Genomic DNA, 24,909 nt, shown 5'->3' on the forward strand with positions numbered 1-24,909 from the left:
AGAAAGAGGAGGACATAGGAAATCTGGCTGATGACTTACCTAACAATAAACAATATAAGTCCAACAGATTTGTTGTTAAGTGCAGGCATATTTTTCCCTAAGTGCTAGCAAAGAGACAAGTTAAAATGAGTAAAGTAAGTGAAATTGGTGGGGTGCGGGGGCGGGGAGGAAGGAGATTAAATTCCATTCTCAGGAGCTGGTATCTCATGTTAAAATCAACTTAAAGTTAACACAGGACTCTGGAACCAGAACTAACATTTCAGGAAGCTGATCTTTACTACCATATGTGAGAATTAAGAGGGGAGGTCAAGAGCCAGGGAGCTGAGATGTTCACAGTGAGGTGACACACAAAGAGTTTGAGCTACGGCTTCAGGAGGGAAAAGAAAAGAGAACCAAATTCCATACTAACAACAGAACCAAAGAGCCATCAACCTTGTAGTCATGAGGGTGGTTCTGGTTCCTAAATTCTGCAAAAACTACATTGTGTCTTGACCGTATGTTCCAGTTAACAGCCAAAAACAGGATGTGGATAAAAATAAGACACCTCTTAGCTGTCACCCGCTTCTTCAAATAAGGCAATTATTACAAATTCAGCACACATGCAGATGTTCATGAATGTGGGAAGAAATTCTACTTAGAACAGAAACTTCCCTCATTACTCAAGGCTTCAAAGAACCAGTTTCTTTTTTTTTTTCCTTTTTAATGTTTACTTATTTATTATGAGAGGGGGGAGGGAGAGAGAGAGAGAGAGAAAATCCAAGCAGGCTCCACACTGTTAGCATACAGCCTGACTCAGGGCTCAATCCTATGAACTATGAGACCATGACCTGAATTGAAATCTAGAGTTGGGGGCTTAACTGACTGAGTCACCCTGGTACCCTCAAAGGACCAGTTTTGAAATACTTCTGAGGACAGACCAAAGGCAACTATTAAAACCTGATTAAATATTTAGTAAAACTATTTCAAGTAGTAACTGGTATGTTTTAGTATTATTCAGGTACAATATATATTCAGGTATATATATATATATATGTATATATATATATATATATGCTGACCTATACTTGTGATCAGATTTGGAATGTCAATATGTAACATTCGTGGGGCACCTGGGTAGCTCAGTGGGTTGAGTGTCTGACTCTTGATTTCGCTCAGATCATGATCTCAAGGTTTGTGAGATCGAGCCCTGAGTTGGGCTGTGTGCTGTGGAGCCTGCTTAAGATTCTTTCTCTCTCCCTCTCTCTCAGCCTCTCGTTTGTTCTCTCTCTCTTTCAAAATAAATAAATAAAGCTTAAAAATATATGTATAAAACATTCTTACTCATGACTGTCCTGAACTAAATGTTTGTCTCCCTTAAGATTCTTATACTGAAGCCATAAACCCCATGTGATGGTACTGGGAGATAGGGTCTTTGGGAGGTAATTAGGATTAGAGTTGGTCATAAGGGTGGGGTCCTAATGATGGAATTAGTGGCCTTGCAAGGAGAGACATCAGAGAGCTTCCTGGAGCACATGAAATTGTTCTGTCTCCTTCCCTGTCATATGAGGACACAAAGAGAAAGAGGCCATTTGTAAGCCAGGAGAAGGGCTCTCCCCAGAACCTAACCATGCTGTAACCTTCATCTTGGGCTTATAGCCTCCAGACTACTAGAAAATAAATTCCTATTAATCAAGCTACCTAGTCTATGGTTTCTGTTATGGCAGGCCAAGTTAAAACAGTGACAAAGAGCACAATGTAAATATTAAATTATTTTTAAATTCCAGTAATTTTTAGCAGGTCTTAAGAATGGTTTTAGATTTATAGAAAATTTTTACTGATTAGTACAGAGAGTTCCCTTATCACCTGCCCTTTTCTCCCTCCCTACCCACATGTGGTTTCCCATATAATTAGATGCTCATTAAAATGCTCATACCACAGGAGAGGCACACCAGGACGAGGAGCAACTCAGCAATGACACCACAGCCACCTCTCTCCCACCTCAAATTAACTAAGGGACATGCTTAGGACAAATGGCCCTTGAATGAGATGCCTACAGAGAAGTTAAGTTGTATTTTTTTTTCCCTCTCATTGTTTTATTTTAGAAGAGTGAACATGCCAAATTTTTATGCTTTAGAAACAAGTAATTTGCAGCTATATGGTTTTATGTCCTGCATTTAAAGGCCTCCGGCAATGGAGTCAGATCTCTCTCCCCAGGTCCAAGGCTCCTCCGTGTCTGGCCCTGCCCAGCACTGGCACACCTACTGAATCTCTCTCCCTGCTGTGCTAATTCTTCTGCCTGTTACACCTGTGCACTCGCCTTACCCCCTAGACCCAAATTCTACTCAACTGTCAAAACCCATCTATTCCACAAAGTCTTTTCAAACCGATACTGTGTTCTCCCCTTTGTTCACTTCTTCGATATCTACATGATTAGCAGGCCAGGGTTTATCACTTAATCATTCTCTAAATGTTAGAGTAAGGGCCTCTTTAGAGTAAGGACCATGGCTTACAATACTTTTTTCCCCCACCACCTCGTGGTACAACTCTGGAGATATAGTGCTTGATCAATAAATATATAGCTGATTACTAGCTGGTACGCAGAAAAGGCAAGTTTTACACAAATTGTTTGATCTGCTCAAATTTTTAGAGAAAATTACCTTAAAAAATTAAAATGACTCTAAAAACCCTAAAATTACCAAAATGTGAGAGCCTGGGCCCAATGCCACAAGCAGAGGTTTTCAATGATGTAACTCTTAACCTTAGCAGGCTTTCCAGATTCATGAACACTCACTCACTGTAAAGGAAAGCAGATGTTAATAAAGACATACCGTCTGAGGTTGTAAGAATCTTCTTGTCTTTGGGCGCCAAAGCATGTCCAGCATGACTGATAACCCAAATTGGAAAGCGTCTGTTTGTTAAGGAGTACAGAGTCTTTGCAAATGGTACATAAAAGGAACAAAAACCTGGATTACCTAAGAAAAGAAACACAGATCTTAGTTAACCAAAGCTAAGCTCACATAAGAAGATGTGCAGAGTGGAAACGATGGATTTATCCTCACACTTTCTTCTACAAATCTACTCACATTGACACATACACTTCAATTTTAATATCCTTTCTGCCTTAAGTCTGGGAATAATCGCTCAGAAGATTCCTGCTCCTGCTTTGTTCTCCAACTGTTTCAAGATAAATTCTTCCTCCCTATTCCCTAATAAATGGAGACACCAACCCTACACCAAATGCTCAAGTACTAACACCAGGTTTGTCCCTGTTCTTCACAGCCAATTCCCTAGTAAGTCCTGTGAACTTTGCTTCCAAAATACATCCTTACACTGTCTACTTCTCTCCATTAGCATTATCACTTCCCATCAAGTTTTCTGCACTAGTCTCCCAATGGGAGGTCTGGCTACTCTTGTCCCCCGGGAATCCATTCTTTAGGTACCCAGAGAGATACCCTCAAACTTCAGATCAATCATAGCTGTATCCTATTCAAACACCTTACACTGGCTTCCCATTATCATCCTATTGGTTTAAAGTCATTAATCCTGCCTCTAAAGCCCTTCAAGATATTATTCTGCTCAGTTACCAAGCTGCATGAAAACAAATCAGTGTAAGAATCATTCACAAAGCGTACTTTAGGAGTGTACTGAGTGTTTCCTTGTCATTTATCACAAGTACTTCTATTGTAAACATATGTATAGTTTGACCTTTTGGGAAAAAGACCACCAACATATAGATTTTTCTTGTGTATGTACAGAAGGTATTTTTGACATGGGCTTGCTATAGAGAAACAGAATGAATAATAACCTTTTAGAAAAAAGAGTCAATCTGATATATCTTAGGGGGAAATGACAGTGAAATGGGGTTTCATCTTGCAGTCACCATCTGTATAATGCTTTCACAGACACTAGTTCATTTCCAGCAATATCTATTGTACAATTTATTATTTTTTCATGCTATTAGGTTTCTCTTCTTTGTAATTAGATGACATGGTTTTGTTGCACTGATATAACCTCTGCCACCCTTGTCAAATGACATTGATTTCTTCATCATTTCAGTTTTCTTGACAGGGAATGTAGCAAAGCAGTTAAGGGCAGACTCGGGAGCCAGACTGTGGGAGTTGGAATCATGGCTTTGCACTTATTAAGTGTGTGACCTCTGGAGAGTTATTTAACCTCTCGAGCCTTGGTTTCCTTGTCTTCAAAATGAGGATAATAACTGCACTACCTAATGTGAGAACTAAGTGAATTAATAAAGGTAAACCACCTAAACACTGCTCGATGCGAATGCTGTATAAATGTTAGCTACTCAGACGTGTCATGGCTAGCAATGGTGGTAAATGGTCTTGTCGTCCATATTGCTAGTCTGCTTCTGTTGCATTCAGACCTAGTGACTTGAGTTCTAAATTCCTTTTTGTAATTGTGCCAGTGACATCTTTGTTAAATAATACAGAAACTTCTTTAAATGCAGTAATATGTTCTCTGGTCAGCTGACTGGCTGACGAAGAGAGGAGTGATGTACAGCACTGGGGCTATAACATCTAAGGTGGGTGTGGGCAGCACTGTTTCATGTTTTATATTTAAATCTTTAATAAGTTTGGAATATTTTTTAGTATCAAGTACAAAGTAGCAATCCAACTTCTTTCCAAATGATTAGCCAAGTACCCCAAGACCATTTATTACATAACCCATTCTTTCTGCATTGATTTGAAATGTCTTCTGAATTCAACCCTGAATTCTTACATTTGCTTGCTAATTCTGATTCCAAATAATTCCATTTATTTTTTCCTTTTCTCCTCTGCCAGCACCATACTGCCTTGATTACTACATTGTGTTTTTCTTCCTTCCTTTCTTTTTTTTTAAAAATGTTTCGGTAACTGGCAGGCCAAATCCCTTCCTTAATTTTTTCCCCTAAATTTTCTAGGCTGGTGTGATAACCTTTAGAATTATTTCCACCAGGTTCAATTTTTAAAATTTATTTTTGGAATTCTGATGAAATTCACCTCATTTATACATTAAAAAGGTTTGATGTCTTTTATATTACTGAGTATAATCTTCTGGGAGTGGGTTATGTCTCATATTTAAATGTTTTAGGTCTCTCAGCTAAGTTTTACCATTTTTTTTCACATGGGTAGAAAATTATAGTCATCAACATTTTAAAGTGCTAGAACTTACTACATGCTAGGCAGCATTTGAGTGCTTTACATGTATTAACTCATTTAGTCCCAACCTGAGGTAGTACTATTATTACTTCCATTTTATGAATGACAAAACTGAGGTACAAAGAGGTTGAACAACTTGCCCAAGGTCACACAGATGATAAGTGCTCAATAAGTATTTGATGACTGGAAGAGTATACAAAAGAAAATAATAATACTGAATTTAGAAAAGAACATAAACTACCTGACACTGATTTCTTCATCATTTCAGTTCTTCATCATAAACTATCCGGTTTAGGATCTTCTGCATACCTTGTATTAGTTAATCTTACAAAAGCCCCACAGAGTAGCTGGCCTTATCATTAGGAATAATGAATGGGCAATTACTTGCACAATGCCTGGCACACAGAAAGGGCTGAATAAATGGTAGCTATTATTACTGTAATTGTTATTATATATTTATTTTTTTATTGAATAAATCTGACATGTCGTGTTCTGTAAGTTTAAGGTGCACAGCACATTAAAACTGGTTTAAGGAGAATCCAAAGATAACACATACATGAGTTAGATGCAATAATTACCACGAATTACAATGAGTTACAATATGAACCTGAAAAGTACTAGCTAATGAATTGCTACAAAACAATTTTTTTCCACCTATCTCTGGGTTCTGAGTTCTTTTGCTTAATGACTATAAGATCTTAAGCAAATACCTTGAAGCTTTCTTGTTCACTATTTTGTCATCATCAAGTAAATGATACTTTCAACTGCTTCATGTTCATTTCATTCTATTCAGTACTATAGCTTCTTTTGTATATTCTTTTAGTTACCAATTATTTACTGATCACCTTCTACATGGAAGTCACTGTGTCAGGCACAAGACAGTTAAAGGCCTTTTTATAATTCATATTCAGTAGGAAAATATATACATATAACTAAATAAATAAAGAAGCTAATTCAAGAGTGGGAGAAGTTATATGATGATTGTGGGAGGATCCTCAAGGGAAGAGATTAGGGTGGCCTGAGAAAAATGTTTAAGGAGATGACCTTTAGCTAAGACCCAAAAGATGAAAAGAAATCGGCCTTGTAAAAATTTGAGGAAAGAAGATACCAGAACAGGAGAAGAACAGGTACGAAGGCCCTCAAGCAATGAAGAGCTTGGCTCCTGAAGAAACAGAAGAGTCCACAATGGCCAGTAAGTATCAGGAAGATCCGACTGACAAGTGAGATAGAAGTGGAAAATGTAATGCAAACCGTTTAAATGTCTTTGCATACTTCACTACTTAAATACCATGGCCCTTAAATAACACTTTATGAACCATGAATTTAACTTCCTGGTTAGGAAACCACAAAAAATTGAAAGGGTCTTATTTCTGCAGCTAACATCAGATATACACACATTCACACATGTATGTATACGTGTATTTTCAGGTATAGGGATGTTTGAAAACATTTCAATACAAAACTGCTAGTAAAACTTTTTATCAAAGGATATCAAAATGTGTTATAAACATATGCTTGATCAAACATATAGTCAAGTGCTTGAGTAACATATAACAGAGGCTGTGGTGACCATCTCTAGACCCCAACTGCCAATAAACTATTCAACATTGCAATTGTAGATTTTTGCCTTCCACTTAATCTTGTAGGAGACAAAACCTGCCACATATAAAGTTAATGTGGCATAGCATCTATACAGAAGGTTGTCAGATGGAAAGAACACTGGGCTTGCACATGGAGCCTTGTCCGCTCCATTTCTGATCACTGTACTCAAATCTAAGACATATTGCATGACTCTATTATCCCCATATGACCACTGGAGAGTTATAATGACTCAATATATTTTACAGTGAGTTCTCAAATTGGTTCCCTTTGGTCATGTCTCTATTTAAAGAAAGTCCAAAGATATTGTTACTTAACAGAAATTCTACAACAAAGCTTCACTGGAAAAGACGAAGTTAAATTAAAAGTTCCTCAATCTGTGGATTCTAATAAATCACTCCTCATTATCATTACCAACTTAAAAGTGATTAATTTTGCTAGCTGCAAAAGCAAAGTGATTTAAAATGACATGTTACATCAATCTATCAGAGACAGACTAAATATGATGTCTTCAGTGGTTTAACAATCTTTGAAATACTGTCATCCTAATTTTCCTCACAGTATAAATAGATTAAGCCCAAATATAAAATACAGTTCTGAACTCCATAAACTAATGAGCAGCACCAGCCTTCAGCTCCCATGAACTCCAAGGAAAAGGGCCAAGGGCAGCAATGAGAATAGAAGAGCAAACATAAAAGAACACTAAAAAACTAAGAATGATCTGAAAATGTCAAAGCACCACAAAACAATGACACCACAAAGCAACAAATGTTTTAAGCTTCTCTTTCTTCACAGTGTCTTCACTGAATGCTCCCTCTATCTGTCTCTTCCTCATATTTTAAACCTGGCTCTCCCCTGTGGTGGACTCTTTCTTTCAAGTGTCCACAGTAGAGCACGCACTCTTCTCTAACACCTCATGCACCTCAAGGAGAGCAAAGACTTTTGTAACACAAGCTTCCCAGCTCTGAGGGTAAGTGAGTGAGTGAATGGACACCTCTGAGTAGGGAAGCACAGGGAACTGTCAGCTCCACCTACTCGTCTACCTTATTGCAACAACCTCTCCTCCTCCATCTCCGTCTATCAACTTCTTAGTCACTCTCACACATTCCCTGAAAACCCTGGCCCTTAAATAACAATTTTAGGTGCCATTCCATGGCAGGAGATTTCAAAATCTGGGTATATTCACTGAGCCAACACCTTTGTCCCATAATTCATTACCCTGATCAAATTCAACGAACTTCCTGCACATGAAACTTAAGCAACTAATTCTGATAGCCACAGCTTAGGATCAGTGGTAAGCATATCACAATCTCCTGGAAGGCGTATTAAAACACAGACTGCTCCACCCCCAGAGTTTCTGGTTCAGAAGGTCTGGGTGGGGCCCGAGAACCTGCATGTCTCATGAGTTCTCAGATGATACTGCTGGTCCCAACACCAACTTTAAGAACCACTGGTTTAGATTTTTTCATTACCCAGAAATGGTTAACATTCAAACCATTCTACCTCTGATAGGTCAGACTTCACTCCCAATATACCTGCTATTCCATCACAGTGCTGCTCAAAATCTACTTGTTCTCAGCTGATAATTCCTTTCATCCTGTATACCTGCTATTCTCAATGCTGACCACTTTCCTCAGGGCCCTTATCTACCCTCTGCCATATTTATTCTCAACAGATCACCTCAACTCTTAATTAGAAGAAAAAACAGAGCTCAGGAGGCAGGAAATTACTTTACTCTCTCTGACGTGCTTTCACACTTTCTCCATTTTGGTAACTAACTTCACCTCCTTCATGCTAGCCTCTGAAGAATATCCTGTCTCCAGTCCAAGACAACATTTCTACTTACCTTCTCAATCCTATACTCTACCATGGCCTCAAATCTCTGCTCCATCAAACAGTACTTGTCATGCCTATAATTTCAAACTCTTCCTAGCTGCTATTAAAGCATATGTATTTTTAATTTCAATAGATGCCAACAGACTGCTTTCTAAAATGACTGTTATATCATGAAAGGAAACTGGAAATTTTATTTCCAGAAGAGGTTAAACGGAAGAGGTTTTGGGTCAGGAATCTTAGGCCAACTGAAAACAGAAGCACTATACTGAGAAGAACTTTGATTAACTGTTACTAAACACTGAAACTTCCTACCTTCTTTCCCTTGTTCAGCCCTGAACATTCACAAACAGATTTCCACTCCTCAAACAGGATATTGGGAGATTCCTTCCTAGGAAAACTGAATGACCCAAGAAATAGGTAGAGATAACTGAAAGCTGGAAATTCTCCAGTGAAATGCTGGGTCCCTACCCAATTACCCTTACCCTAGCGCGGGATCTAGGGTGACCAGCCATCCTGTTTTGCATAGGACTGTTGTGGTTTTAGTACTGAAAGGCATGTGTCCTTCAATAAAATCTCTCAGACTACAATAGCTGGTCACTCTAGGCACACCTGAGGACAAGCCTCATCCCTGAACACAAAGATTCCAATAGCTGTTTGTGTCTTCCTCTTAAAAATGAAAGGGTAGTCAGGATTACCAGACATTTGAGGAAAAACAAATGCTAATGCAAACAAACAGAAAAAGGAAGAAAGTAAAAACTCTAATAATGCAAGAAGCCAAAGAAAATGGTAATTTACCCATGAAACAGGTGACTATAAAAAAAGAAGAGAGGGGCGCCTGGGTGGCGCAGTCGGTTAAGCGTCCGACTTCAGCCAGGTCACGATCTCGCGGTCGGTGAGTTCGAGCCCCGCGTCGGGCTCTGGGCTGATGGCTCAGAGCCTGGAGCCTGTTTCCGATTCTGTGTCTCCCTCTCTCTCTGCCCCTCCCCCGTTCATGCTCTGTCTCTCTCTGTCCCAAAAAAAATAAATAAACGTTGAAAAAAAAATTTTTAAAAAGAAGAGAAAACATAGCTCTTAGGATTGAAGTATATGACTCTCTGGTTTAAAAGGGTACACAAAAACCTATAGTGTATGAAAAAAATATCCATACAACGTGCTTTATGGTAAAGTTTCAGAATCTTAGAACAAAGAAAAGATCTAAAATGCTTTTCCTTGCAGGTGAGCTTCAAATACAAAAGATAAAAAATCAGAATGATATTAAGACTTCTCAAAAGCAGCTCTGGACCATGGAAAACAGCTAAAATGCCCTCTAAATTCTAAGGAAAAATTATCTCCAAACTAGAAGTTTAAGACATTTTCTGACATGACAGATCTTTAAAAGATTACTTCCCATGTACCTCTTCTGAGGAAGTTACTAAGAGATGTGCTTAACCAATAAAGCAAGAAATAAGAAAATGTGGGATCCAGGAAATGGAATCTAACTCAGGAGAAAAGTGACAGGAATTCCCAGCATGGCCTGGGCAGCAGACCTACAGAGCAATCAGTCCACACTGAAGCCAATGAACTGAGAGTTCTGGGAAGCATATCTCCAAAGAAACAAAACAAAACAAAACAAAAATGAGAAAAACAAAACCAAAACCAGGCTGATTACTCAAATGCATTAAAAGGACTTTTTTTCTCATTTCCTAGAGAATAATTTTAGGATAAATTAGTGATTCAAAAGTAGAAAACTAAGCAAATAAGACAATAATTAGCTCAGAGAGAACAACAAGAAAAAAATGTACAAAAAAAGAAATGCAATCATAATACCTCATTGGCTTAGGTATTTACGGTATGATATATAGTCACAATTTCATTAATCTTAATCTTTAAGGCTGATATGTATCTACCTATCTCTATATAGATATATATATATATCAGATAGATAGATATATCTATATAGAGATATAGAGATATATAGAGATATCTATCTATATATCTATAGATATATCTATCTATATAAAGATATATCTCTATATATCTATATCTCTATATAGAGATATAAAGATATATATCTCTATATATATAGATATATCTCTATATAGATATATCTCTATATAGAGATATAAAGATATATAGAGATATATATCTTTATATCTCTATATAGAGATATAGATATATACAGACATAGAGATATAGATATATAGAGATATATCTTTATATAGATAGATATCTATTCTCTCTCTCTCTCTCTCTCTCTCTCTCTATATATATATATACATATAATATGTTCTAACTTACAAGTTTAAAAGGGCTTTGAATATCTATGATCAAGAAACTACCCCGGACATTCTATTGATAGTGATTCTGCAAAAGTCACAAATGACCCAACTTCCACATCTCAGAATAAATAAACGTTCCACAGTAAACTTACAATCATCTTGGAATGAGACAGAAAAAATTATTTAGAAAAATGTCACAAATTTGGTAGTTCTAATTATTCTAGGTATTAAGAAATTTTAAAAAGTTTACAAAACTATATGCATACTTCCAATTATGATTTAAAATGTATATGTAAGGGGGCGCCTGGGTGGCGCAGTCGGTTAAGCGTCCGACTTCAGCTAGGTCACGATCTCGCAGTCCGTGAGTTCCAGCCCCGTCAGGCTCTGGGCTGATGGCTCAGAGCCTGGAGCCTGTTTCCGATTCTGTGTCTCCCTCTCTCTGCCCCTCCCCCGTTCATGCTCTGTCTCTCTCTGTCCCAAATAAATAAATAAACGTTGAAAAAAAATTAAAAAAAAATAAAATAAAATGTATATGTAAGAGTCTCTTACCGTTTGGCTCCCTCCCTCTCTTTTTTTTTTTCTCTTTTTTTTTTTCAATATATGAAGTTTATTGTCAAATTGGTTTCCATACAACACCCAGTGCTCATCCCAACAGGTGCCCTCCTCAATACCCATCACCCATCCTCTCCTCCCTCCCACCCCCCATCAACCCTCAGTTTGTTCTCAGTTTTTAAGAGTCTCTTATGCTTTGGCTCTCTTCCACTCTAACCTCTTTTTTTTTTTTTCCTTCCCCTCCCCCATGGGTTTCTGTTAAGTTTCTCAGGATCCACATAAGAGTGAAACCATATGGTATCTGTCTTTCTCTGTATGGCTTATTTCACTTAGCATCACACTCTCCAGTTCCATCCACATTGCTACAAAGGGCCATATTTCATTCTTTCTCATTGCCACGTAGTACTCTATTGTGTATATAAACCACAATGTTTTTATCCATTCATCAGTTGATGGACATTTAGGCTCTTTCCATAATTTGGCTATTGTTGAGAGTGCTGCTATAAACATTGGGGTACAAGTGCCCCTATGCATCAGACTCCTGTATCCCTTGGGTAAATTCCTAGCACTGCTACTGCTGGGTCATAGGGTAGGTCTATTTTTAATTTTTTGAGGAACCTCCACACTGTTTTCCAGAGCGGCTGCACCAGTTTGCATTCCCACCAACAGTGCAAGAGGGTTCCCGTTTTTCCACATCCTCTCCAGCATCTATTGTCTCCTGATTTGTTCATTTCGGCCACTCTGACTGGCGTGAGGTGATATCTTAGTGTGGTTTTGATTTGTATTTCCATGATGAGGAGTGATGTTGAGCATCTTTTCATGTGCCTGTTGGCCATCCGGATGTCTTCTTTAGAGAAGTGTCTATTCATGTTTTGTGCCCATTTCTTCACTGGGTTATTTGTTTTTCGGGTGTGGAGTTTGGTGAGCTCTTTATAGATTTTGGATACTAGCCCTTTGTCTGATATGTCATTTGCAAATATCTTTTCCCATTCCGTTGGTTGCCTTTTAGTTTTGTTGGTTGTTTCCTTTGCTGTGCAGAAGACTTTTGTCTTCATAAGGTCCCAGTAGTTCATTTTTGCTTTTAATTCCCTTGACTTTGGGGATGTGTCGAGTAAGAGATTGCTACGGCTGAGGTCAGAGAGGTCTTTTCCTGCTTTCTCCTCTAAGGTTTTGATGGTTTCCTGTCTCACATTCAAGTCTTTTATCCATTTTGAGTTTATTTTTGTGAATGGTGTGAGAAAGTGGTCTAGTTACAACCTTCTGCATGTTGCTGTCCAGTTCTCCCAGCACCATTTGTTAAAGAGACTGTCTTTTTTCCATTGGATGTTCTTTCCTGCCTTGTCAAAGATGAGTTGGCCATACGTTTGTGGGTCTAGTTCTGGGGTTTCTATTCTATTCCATTGGTCTATGTGTCTGTTTTTGTGCCAATACCATGCTGACTTGATGATTACAGCTTTGTAGTACAGGCTAACGTCTGGGATTGTGATGCCTCCTACTTTGGTCTTCTTCTTCAAAATTACTTTGGCTACTCGGGGCCTTTTGTGGTTCCATATGAAATTTAGGATTGCTTGTTCTAGTTTCGAGAAGAATGCTGGTGCAATTTTGATTGGGATTGCATTGAATGTGTAGATAGCTTTGGGTAGTATTGACATTTTGACAATATTTATTCTTCCAATCCATGAGGAGGGGACATCTTTCCATTTCTTTATATCTTCTTCAATTACCTTCATAAGCTTTCTATAGTTTTCAGCATACAGATCTTTTACATCTTTGGTTAGATTTATTCCTAGGTATTTTATGCTGCTTGGTGCAATTATGAATGGGAACAGTTTCTTTATTTGTCTTTCTGTTGCTTCATTATTAGTGTATAAGAATGCAACTGATTTCTGTACATTTTGTATCCTGCAACTTTGCTAAATTCATGTATCAGTTCTAGCAGACTTCTGGTGGAGTCTATCGGATTTTCCACGTATAATATCATGTCATCTGCAAAAAGTGAAAGCTTAACTTCATCTTTGCCAATTTTGATGCCTTTGATTTCCTTTTGTTGTCTGATTGCTGATGCTAGAACTTCCAACACTATGTTAAACAACAGCGGTGAGAGTGGACATCCCTGTCGTGTTCCTGATCTCAGGGAAAAAGCTCTGTTTTTCCCCATTGAGGATGATGTTAGCTGTGGGCTTTTCATAAATGGCTTTTATGATCTTTAAGTATGTTCCTTCTATCCCAACTTTCTCGAGGGTTTTTATTAAGAAAGGTTGCTGAATTTTGTCAAAGGCCTTTTCTGCATCGATTGACAGGATCATATGGTTCTTCTCTTTTCCTTTCTTAATGTGATGTATCACGTTGATTGATTTGCAAATGTTGAACCAGCCCTGCATCCCAGGAATGAATCCCACTTGGTCATGGTGAATAATTCTTTTTATATGCCATTGAATTCGATTTCCTAGTATCTTATTGAGAATTTTTGCATCCATATTCATCAGGGATATTGGTCTGTAGTTCTCTTTTTTATTGGGTCTCTGTCTGGTTTAGGAATCAAAGTAATACTGGCTTCATAGAATGAGTCTGGAAGTTTTCCTTCCCTTTCTATTTTTTAGAATAGCTTGAGAAGGATAGGTATTATCTCTGCTTTAAACGTCTGGTAGAACTCCCCTGGGAAGCCATCTGGTCCTGGACTCTTATTTGTTGGGAGATTTTTGATGACCAATTCAATTTCTTTGCTGGTTATGGGTCTGTTCAAGCTTTCTATTTCCTCCTGATTGAGTTTTGGAAGAGTGTGGGTGTTAGGAATTTGTCCATTTCTTCCAGGTTGTCCAGTTTGTTGGCATATAATTTTTCATAGTATTCCCTGATAATTGCTTGTATCTCTGAGGAATTGGTTGTAATAATTCCATTTTCATTCATGGTTTTATCTATTTGGGTCATCTCCCTTTTCTTTTTGAGAAGCCTGGCTAGAGGTTTATCAATTTTGTTTATTTTTTCAAAAAACCAACTCTTGGTTTCGTTTACCTGCTCTACAGTTTTTTTAGATTCTATATTGTTTATTTCTGCTCTGATCTTTATTATTTCTCTTCTTCTGCTGGGTTTAGGCTGTCTTTGCTGTTCTGATTCTATTTCCTTTAGGTGTGCTGTTAGATTTTGTATTTGGGATTTTTCTTGTTTCTTGAGCTAGGCCTGGATTGCAATGTATTTTCCTCTCAGGACTGCCTTCGCTGCATCCCAAAGCGTTTGGATTGTTGTATTTTCATTTTCGTTTGTTTCCATATATTTTTAAATTTCTTCTCGAATTGCCTGGTTGACCCACTCATTCGTTAGTAGGGTGTTCTTTAACCTCCATGCTTTTGCAGGTTTTCCAGACTTTTTTCTGTGGTTGATTTCAAGCTTCATAGCATTGTGGTCTGAAAGTATGCATGGTATGATTTCAATTCTTGTAAACTTATGAAGGGCTGTTTTGTGACCCAGTATGTGATCTATCTTGGAGAATGTTCCATGTGCACTCGAGAAAAAAGTATATTCTGTTGCTTTGGGATGCAGAGTTCTAAATATATCTGTCAAGTCCATCTGATCCAATGTATCATTCAGGGCCCTTGTTTCTTTATTGACCGTGTGTCTAGATGATCTATCCATTTCTGTAAGTGGAGTGTTAAAGTCCCCTGCAATTACCACATTCGTATCAATAAGGTTGCTTATGTTTATGAGTAATTGTTTTATATATTTGGGGGCTCCCATATTCGGCACATAGACGTTTATAACTGTTAGCTCTTCCTGATGGATAGACCCTGTAAGTATTATATAATGCCCTTCTTCATCTCTTGTTACAGCCTTTAATTTAAAGTCTAGTTTGTCTGATATAAGTATGGCTACTCCAGCTTTCTTTTGGCTTTCAGTAGCATGATAAATGGTCTCCATCCCCTCATTCTCAATCTAAAGGTGTCCTCAGGTCTAAAATGAGTCTCTTGTAGACAGCAAATAGACAGCCTCTCCTAGGGGCGGGATTCACTGTGGGGTGGGGTGGCCTGTCTGGGCTACTTGCACACTGCCAGGCTTGTGGTGCTGGGGATCTGGCGTATTAGCTGGGGTGGATCGGCAAGGTGCACGGGGGCAGGAGGGGCAGGCTTAGCTTGCTTCTCCTTAGGTGATCCACTTCAGGAGGGGCCCTGTGGCAGCGGGAGGGAGTCAGATCCGCTGCCGGAGGTTTGGCTCCGCAGAAGCACAGAGTTGGGTGTTTGGGCGGAGCGAGCAAGTTCCCTGGCAGGAACTGGTTCTCTTCGGGATTTTGGCTGGGGGATGGGCGGGGAAGATGGCGCTGGCGAGCGCCTTTGTTCCCCACCAAACTGAGCTCTGTCGTCCGGGGGTTCAGCAGCTCTCCCTCCCTTTGTCCTCCAGCCTTCCCGCTTTCTGAGCAGAGCTGTTAACTTATGACCTCCCAGACGCTAAGTCGCGCTTGCTGTCGGAACACAGTCCGTCAGGCCCCTCTGCTTTTGCCAGCCAGACTCGGGGGCTCTGCTTGGCCGGCGAGCCGCCCCTCCGCCCCGGCTCCCTCCCGCCAGTCCATGGAGCGCGCACCGCCTTGCCGCCCTTCCTACCCTCTTTCGTGGGCCTCTCGTCTGCGCTTGGCTCTGGCGACTCCGTTCTGCTAATCCTCTGGTGGTTTTCTGGGTTATTTACGCAGGTGTAGGTGGAATCTTAGTGATCAGCAGGACGCGCAGTGAGCCCATCGTCTCCTACACTGCCATCTTCCCAGGATCCTCTTTTTTTTACTCTTAAAAACTTAGAGAAGGTTGATGTGGGGTGGGAGGGAGGGGAAAGTGGGTGATGGGCATTGAGGAGGGCACTTGTTGGGATGAGCACTGGGTGTGGTATGGAAACCAATTTGATAAATTTCATATTAAAAACAATAAAAATAAAATGCATATGTAATACACAACATAATATACATAATATAAATGTACTGAAGAAAAACAAAAAGCCCAGCCACTAAAGTACTAAGCATGGTTGTTATCAATAGTTTGAGTGATTTTGTTTTTTTCCACAAAGCTTTTTATATTTATCAAATTCTCTTTAAAATCTGAAAAAGTTGGGGCGCCTGGGTGGCTCAGTCGGTTAAGCGGCCGACTTCGGCTCAGGTCATGATCTCGCGGTCCGTGAGTTCGAGCCCCGCGTCGGGCTCTGTGCTGACAGCTCAGAACCTGGAGCTTGTTTCAGATTCTGTGTCTCCCTCTCTCTGACCCTCCCCTGTTCATGCTCTCTCTCTGTCTCAAAAATAAACGTTAAAAAAAAATTTAAAAAAAATAAATAAATAAATAAAATCTGAAAAAGTTATAGAAGTATCTGTATAAAGACTCCTCATCCACATTTTTAAACTTACCTGTAATAATAAAAATAAGCAGCTTAGGCCTGTTGGCTCTCTGCTCATTGAAGAGGTTAGTCCAGGGCCCACATTTTAGAACCTGGGTTTCAACTCCACAACATAAAATGAATTCCTCATGCACAGGAACTTCCTCCTTGATACTGGAGTCCATTTCTAAATGAGAGGAGAAAAACAATAAAATGAGTTGCTAAAATGTAAAACCTTGGGCCAAAGACAATATTCAAGAATTTTTTTTTTAATTTTTTTTTTCAATGTTTATTTATTTTTGGGACAGAGAGAGACAGAGCATGAACGGGGGAGGGGCAGAGAGAGAGGGAGACACAGAATCGGAAACAGGCTCCAGGCTCTGAGCCATCAGCCCAGAGCCCGACGCGGGGCTCGAACTCACGGACCGCGAGATCGTGACCTGGCTGAAGTCGGACGCTTAACCGACTGCGCCACCCAGGCGCCCCAAGAATTTTTTTAAAAAGGCAAATTTCAATAAACACAAGCATATACGGTAGGTATATGACCACTCATCTATTCTGGATTATAGGATCACACACACACAAAATTAAAACAAACCACAAGAGTAAGGAGAAACAGGGAGACACATCTTCAGTGAAGTGAAAGACTTCACAGGAGTATGAATCAGGATCACATTAGCCAGAGATCCTGCTAAATATCCTATAACACCTAGGATAACACTCACAACAAAAAAATTATCTAGCCCAAAAGTCAACAGCGCCAAGATTGAAAAGCCAAACCAAACCAGACAAAACCCTACTCTTTTTTTTTTTTCCCAACGTTTATTTATTTATTTTTGGGACAGAGAGAGACAGAGCATGAACGGGGGAGGGGCAGCGAGAGAGGGAGACACAGAATCGGAAACAGGCTCCAGGCTCCTAGCCATCAGCCCAGAGCCTGACGCGGGGCTCGAACTCACGGACCGCGAGATCGTGACCTGGCTGAAGTCGGCCGCTTAACCGACTGCGCCACCCAGGCGCCCCCAAAACCCTACTCTAATACTAGGTGCCTATAGAGTACAGTTTGTCCAGCATTTGGTTGGCTGCAATGTGTTTCTTCTTTCTCTAGCTCTCTATTCTGGCAGCAGCAGCAATGTAGCAAGAGTCCCAGATAATACCTCAGACCAGGTGGCTGCTCCCTGCACCCTCTCCTCAGCTCACATGCACACTGAAGAGCCAGCCACCTGACCTCTGTCACACACAGTAGGCTGGATGTGCCTTGCCCAATAGAGCTCTGGGTTGCTTAAAAAAAAAAAAAAAGGAAGCTGCTTCAACTCCCCATTCCAGCAGTAACCAAAGCAGTGTCCCAACTTCCTCTGTACCTGCCTATCAGCCTCAACTCACTTGGAGTTGCTCCTGTGGCCCTTTCATGCAGGCACCACACGCTCCAGACCTCACACCTACACCAGCACCCTGGTTCACTCTGCACACCCTCCCACCAGTCTTGGTTCACGTCCTGACATGGCAACTGTGGATCAGCTTTGGCGCAGGCAACAACCAACTTTCTCTACCACACACTGGGCTGCAACCACACCTTTTAAATAAGATCTAAACCCACGTTCCCAGTTTGTCTCTTCTTGGGTACTTTCTCTCATCCCTAGGGGATCTTTAGAGTTTTCTTTATACAGTAACTTTATAGTTTCTCTTCTTCCACAGCTTAATAATTCCTTATATTAAATTAACTATGTGAGTTACTGTGTGGCTTCTGTCTCTTGAATGGATCTAGACTGATACATCCTGCATTGTCTATCCAGATTTTTTTCTTCAAATCTTTCCCATCTTAGATGTAGCTGAAATCCTACCTCCTACTTGAGGTCTTCCCTGAACTCCTCAAATAAACTCTAAACTCACAGCACCTTTCTTTAACATAAGTCAACAGTGCTAAAGGTAACCAGGTAAACTTCACCTGGTAATCTATGCACTTGTTATTCATGTCATGCCATACTCTCATAGCACAACAGTCAACAAACTCACTACCAGCACCACCCAAACCTCCCCAGATTGACAGCCACCTTAGGTTAAGGTAAGGATTGGACACAGGAAGGAAGAAAACATTAACATACACCCCAATCTCCATGTGTAACCCAAAGTCTAAAACTTTCCCAAATAAAACGACTCAGAAAAGAAAAAAATTATTAATCAAAAAGTGGGGACTCCTCTTCATTCAAAATAAATTGACTAAATAAACGAAAGTATCATCTCACATTTTCTTAAGTATCGATCTTTAGTTCACTAATACATGTCACTGTACTCCAATCTCTGAAACTGTCACAAAACAGAGTATATTTATAAAGCTCTTATGACATTTATAAAATGTTGGAAACAATGAGATTTAACTGTTCTATACTACATTAAATTAGAGCACCATCCAAGAAGACACTGGATAAACCGCATACTTGCACTAGAAGAGAATCCAAAGTTATTAACTATATTCTATTCATAAATACTTAACTTCAAGCAAATGACATGTTGGGAGTTTGATTAGCCACAAAATTAATGAGAATTCAAATAGATAAGAAACTCAAACACAGTCTATAAAATCTGGAAAACAAAAAAATTAATTACATCTCTAAAATACCTCAAATAAAATACAACTAAGAGACCTGGAGTAAACCTATGTATTACAGAGCATTTTTTTTTAAATTTTTTAATGTTTTTATTTATTTAAAAAAAATTTTTTTAATCTTTATTTTTGAGAGAGAGAGAGAGAGACAGAATGTGAGCAGGGGAGGGGCAGAGACAGAGGGAGACACAAAATCTGAAGCAGGCTCCAGGCTCTGAGCTGTCAGCACAGAGACCGACGCAGGGCTTGAACTCACAGTCCGCGAGATCATGACCTGAGCTGAAGTCGGACGCTCAACTGACTGAGCCACCCAGGCGCCCCAACAGAGCATCTTTTAATTTTACTCACACTTATGTTTCTGATTCCCACATAGCCAAAAATAATAATAATAATAATAGTAATAATAAAAAATAAATAAATAAATGAAAAGCAAAGGAAACCCTAACAGTAAGAAATTTCAAGTTCTTCCTTACCTAAGAATCCAAGGTGATTTGGTCTGCAAACAAGTGTCCAATTAAGAAGGGACAATGTGTTCTAAGTATATAATAGTAGAGGATGATGGCCCTACCTACAAACACAGCCTATAAGCAATCTTAAATGAAATCAGTTTTGATAACCAGCAAGACTTAGGGTGGATAAAAACCAAGTGTGAATACAATTTGTGTAACTTAGGTAAGCTTTACTTACCTAAATATAGGTGTTCATCTGTTTTTATTAATGGGTTTAATTTTATTTAGAAAAAAAAATTTCCAATTAAATCTTACACAAACCTAGACAATATATAAAACAGAAAAGCAGCATTTGATCAGTATAAATTTTACAGTTCAAATTTATAATATTTATTTATTATAAAGTCAGCCGGTGAGACAGTGAGGCTACATTAATGAACAAAAATATTTGCAAGTGGAGTTATAAATGAGTCTCATTTAGCTTTAGCATCCAAATCCAAACAACATTCGCATTTCATTTTGGCTACTCAATAAGAATTCTGCTTTATTCATGCATGTAATAACTGCAAATGATAGAAGTATTTTTAAAAAACTTGTGTCATACAAAACAAAACACAATAAGGTATCACCTCACACCTGTCAAAATGGCTAAAATTAACAACACAGAAAACAAAAGATGTTGGTGAGGATGCAGAGAAAGAAGAACCCTCTTACGATCTTGGTGGGAATACAAACTGGTACATCTACTCTGGAAACAGTATGGAGGTTCCTCAAAAAATTAAAAGTAGAGGGGTGCCTGGGTGGCTCAGTGGGTTGAGCGTCCAACTTTGGCTCACGTCATGATCTCATGGTTTGTGAGTTCAAGCCCCACAGCAGGCTCCGTGCTGACAGCTCAGAGCCTGGAGCCTGCTTCGGATTCTGTTTCTTCCTCTCTCTTTCCCTCTCCCCTGCTCTCACTCTGTCTCTCTTTCTCAAAAATGAATAAAAGTTAAAAAAAAAAATTAAAAGTAGAACTACCCTATGATCTAGCAATCGTATTACTAGGCATTTACCCAAAGGATACAAAATACTGATTTGAAGGGGCACATCCGCCCCGATGTTTATAGCTCCATTATCAATAATAGCCAAATAATGGAAAGAGCCCAAATGTCCATCAGCTGATGAATGGATAAAGAAGTTGTGCTATATGTATATAATGGAATATTACTTAGCTATAAAAAAGAATGAAATCTTGCCATTTCCAATGACATGGATGGAGCTATAGGATATGCTAAGCAAAATAAGAGAAAGACAAATACTATGATTTCATTCATATGTGGAATTTAGAAAATGAAACAGATGACAGGGAAAAAGAGGCAAATCATAAAATAGACTCTTAACTATAGAGAATAAACTGAGAGTTGGAGGGAGTTGGGTGGGGGATGGGCCAAATGAGAGATGGGTATAAGGAGGGCACTTGCTGTGATGAGCACAACCAAATATGTGTTGCAATGTCCAGATAGTCTTCAATTAAAGTACACTAACTTTGAAACAGAGGTAGTAAGATGATTTTCTTTCAGAGTTAAAACACTAGGGCTGTGTTAATGTCCCACAACTACACAGAGCAGAGCATATACTTTGCATGTACCTGAGCCCTGACTGACAGTTAATTAATGATGTTTCTGGGCACTAGTACTAAAACTACTTGTAGAATATTTAGTGACTAAACAAGTGAAAATTGAATTTTTTAAGTCCCAGTGATGAGATGTAAAATTTGTAATTGTTTTCAAAACACAACATAAGAAGTACAAATATGTACAAAAACAGCAGCAGAAGCTTTATTTAAAGTTCTGTTAAGTTTTTAGTTACTCTATTAATGAACGTTAACATACTGGAGAACTCTATGAATCTGGTGAGTCTGGGGGTTGTGTTAAATTTAGTTTAAAACGTACATTAGAATTAAGTTCAATCCCATGTTAGCAAGGAAAGCCTTGCTTGTGTTGAAACCATATGAAAAGCTAGAGAAAAAACAGTACTGGAAAAAAAATCTGTTAGAAAAATCAGTAACCAATAAAAGAACTGCTCAAGAATGTGTAATAAAAGAGGAAATAGAGAATATAATTAATATAAATATAAGAAGAAAGCAGAGAAGTAATACAGACCAAGTGTAACAAATAAATAAAAAAAAAACAAACCAGTAAAACTACTTAAGCCCAAATATAACAGTAATAAATTAAATGTAAATAGACCAATTACATTAATTAGATAAAGGCAAAGATGATCAGATTGGATAAAAATAAAACAAGTAATTGTGTGCCACTTATAAATAATACACATTAAGAATAAGGATACATAATGTATAAAAGTAAAAGGATGGAAACAATAAACCATGGAAACACTAATCAAAGAAGAGATGGTATAGTTATACTGAAGTCAGATTTAAAAAGTAAACTTTAAAGTAAGAAGCACATGAGACATAAACAGGAACATTTCAAAAAGTCAATCCACCAGGAGACCATAACAATTCTAAATAAGTATGTACATAATATTTTAGCCTCCAGAGATAAATTAAAAATTAGCAAATGTAAAGGGAGAAATAGATTGGACCACAATCGTGGTAGAGGATTCTGACATACCTCAATATCTGAAATAATAAACAAAGAAAAAAGCCAATAAAAATATAGAAAACTTGAATTACATAATATTTATATTAACATAATTAACACAATCAGCATGTGTAGAATTCTGTACCACATAATTGCAAAATGCACATTCTTTTCAAGTGCACATGAACATTTACCAAAACTGACCATATACTGAGCCATACAGCAAGCCTCAATAAATTTCCAAAAAAATGAAATAATAGAGTATGTTCTCTAACCACAGTGGAAATTAGATAAAAATAACAAAAATAATAAGAAAATCCCCCAATTTTTGGAAATTAAGCAATAAATGTCCAAATAACTGATGAGTAGGGGAAGAATTCACAATGTAATTGAAAACTAAGTAATAATAAAATAAATAATGAAAATAAGAAATTTCAATGTATGGGATGCAGATAAAGGTATGACTGCAGGAGAATTTAAAGTCTTAAAATGCTTTCTAAAATATTAGGGAAAAAGAGCTGGACATTAAAGATGTAACTATTTATCTTAAGGAGTTAGGAAAACTAAATGAATCCAAATAAAGAAAAATAGAAAAAAGAAAATAATAAAGAATAGAAGTTAATGGAATAGGAAAAAAGTTTACATTTGAGAGGATTAACAAAGCCAAAAGTTTAGCCTTTCAAAAGAGTTATAAATAAATACGCCCCTGAGAAGACTCATAAAGAAAAACGGCACAAATAACCAATAAGATGGGAAAAGAGGCTATCATTCTAGGTTCTATGGACATTAAAAATAAAATGAAGTTATATCATCAAAATGATAAAGAATATCATGAAGAATTTTATGCCAATACATTTGATATGGGCAAATTCCAATACAGACAAACACAAAAAGGCTAGAAGACTCTTAATAGTCCAATAGCTAGTAAAGACACTGAGTCCATAATTCCTGGGCCAGATGAGAGTCAATGCTTAGGGAAGAAATAACACCAATCTAACAGAGTTGCCCGGAAAACAGAAAAAGAGAGATCACTTCCTAACTCATTTTATGAGCCCAGCGTATCTTGGTATCAATACCTGACATTATAAGAAAGAAAAGTTACAGGCCAACCTCGCTCATGAACATAGATGCAAAAACTCTATTCAAAATATTAGCAGACCAAATCCAGTGATTCATACCATGGCCATACATGACAATCAGATTGTGTATATATCAGAAATGTGAGGCTGTTTAAACATTCAAAATTTAGTCAATTTACTGCATTAACAGAATAAAGGAGAAAAGCCATATAACCATCTCAACCAATACAGAAAATACACTTGATAAAATCCAATAAAGAATCATGAAAAAACTCTTTAGAAAAAAAGAAAAAAAGGGATCTTCCTTGATGAAATATAAGTATCTATAAAAGAAGCCTACAGCAAACATTTTATTAAGGGTGCAATGCTGAAAACCAACCCTACCCCCACCTCCGACCCGAAAGTTTGAGATCAAGACAAATCTGCTATCAACACTTCTATTCTGTGTTGTACTTGAGGTCCTAGCCAATACAATAAGACACAGAAAAGAAATAAAAGTATGTGAATTGGATAAAAAGAAAGCAAGCTGTCATTATTCACAGACAAGATCGTATATATTTTATGAGTGTTCCAGTTACTCTTGCTACATAACATATTACCCCAAAATTTAGTGGCTTAAAGCAACCATTTTACTATATTCATGGATTCTTTGGGTCAGGAGTTGACAAATGGCACAGCAGAAGAATAGCCTATCTCTAATCCATAATGTTGGGGACCTTTGCTGAGAAGACTCAACAGCCGGGTGAGTGATATGTACACTGGGGGCAGGAGATGCCATCTGGAAGTATCTCTATTTACATGTCTAATGACAGATGCTGCTGTCAGATAGGTTTTGGCCAGGAACACCTGCACTGGACAACTCTATGTGGTCTTTCCACATGGACTATTTTGGGCTTGTTCAGAACACAATGGTTGAGTTTCAACAGCAATGGTCTCAAGAGGACCAAATTAAAACAGTAACCTTTTAAGACCTAGCCTCACAAGTCACATGGCATCAGTGGCATGTTAGCCACAGCCTACCCATATTCAAAGAGAGGAAAAATGAACCTCTCTCAAAATGAAGCATGTCAAAGTCGTTGCAAGAAGAATATGCAGTATGGGAGTTATTGTGGCCAACTTTGGAAAACACAATCTACCAAAATAAGTTAAACAAAGATACATAAATTTCAGTTCTGCAGAACTTTTCAAGTTACACTAATAAGAATTTTTGAGCCTTTAAGAGAGGGACAGAATATACATACAACCTTCTAAAAGCTGATTTGACCAGTTTTGTCAATGGTGAGCGTATTAACTTTTCCCTTTAACGTCTCACTCTCTTTTTCTGAACAGTTTGGGAAAGTGTTGAAGGCACAGGAAGTCTGATGGTTTTTAAAATGGGGAAGGATTTGATTAATGTAATTCTTTTAAAAAGACTGTGAAAGACGGAAAAAAAAAAAAAAAGCCCAGAAGAATACACTAAAGCTTGGATACT

General features: G+C 38.2%; 1 protein-coding gene across 2 annotated transcripts in view; it reads right to left on the bottom strand.

Annotated features, from left to right (window-relative positions):
- LDAH (lipid droplet associated hydrolase) overlaps nt 1-24,909 on the bottom strand; it is a 112,652-nt gene that overhangs the window by 81,556 nt on the left and 6,187 nt on the right. For both annotated transcript variants that reach the window (XM_040496155.1, XM_040496156.1), the window contains exons 2-3: nt 16,755-16,910; nt 2,808-2,951 (exon numbers count right to left, since the gene is read on the bottom strand). In XM_040496155.1, the coding sequence (XP_040352089.1) occupies nt 2,808-2,951; nt 16,755-16,908 (298 nt within the window). In that variant the 5' untranslated portion in view covers nt 16,909-16,910. The remainder of the gene's footprint in view (nt 1-2,807; nt 2,952-16,754; nt 16,911-24,909) is intronic.

Source organism: Herpailurus yagouaroundi, unplaced genomic scaffold (assembly GCF_014898765.1).
Source record: "Herpailurus yagouaroundi ecotype Mexico unplaced genomic scaffold, PumYag 188, whole genome shotgun sequence".
NCBI classification, from domain to species: Eukaryota; Metazoa; Chordata; class Mammalia; order Carnivora; family Felidae; genus Herpailurus; species Herpailurus yagouaroundi.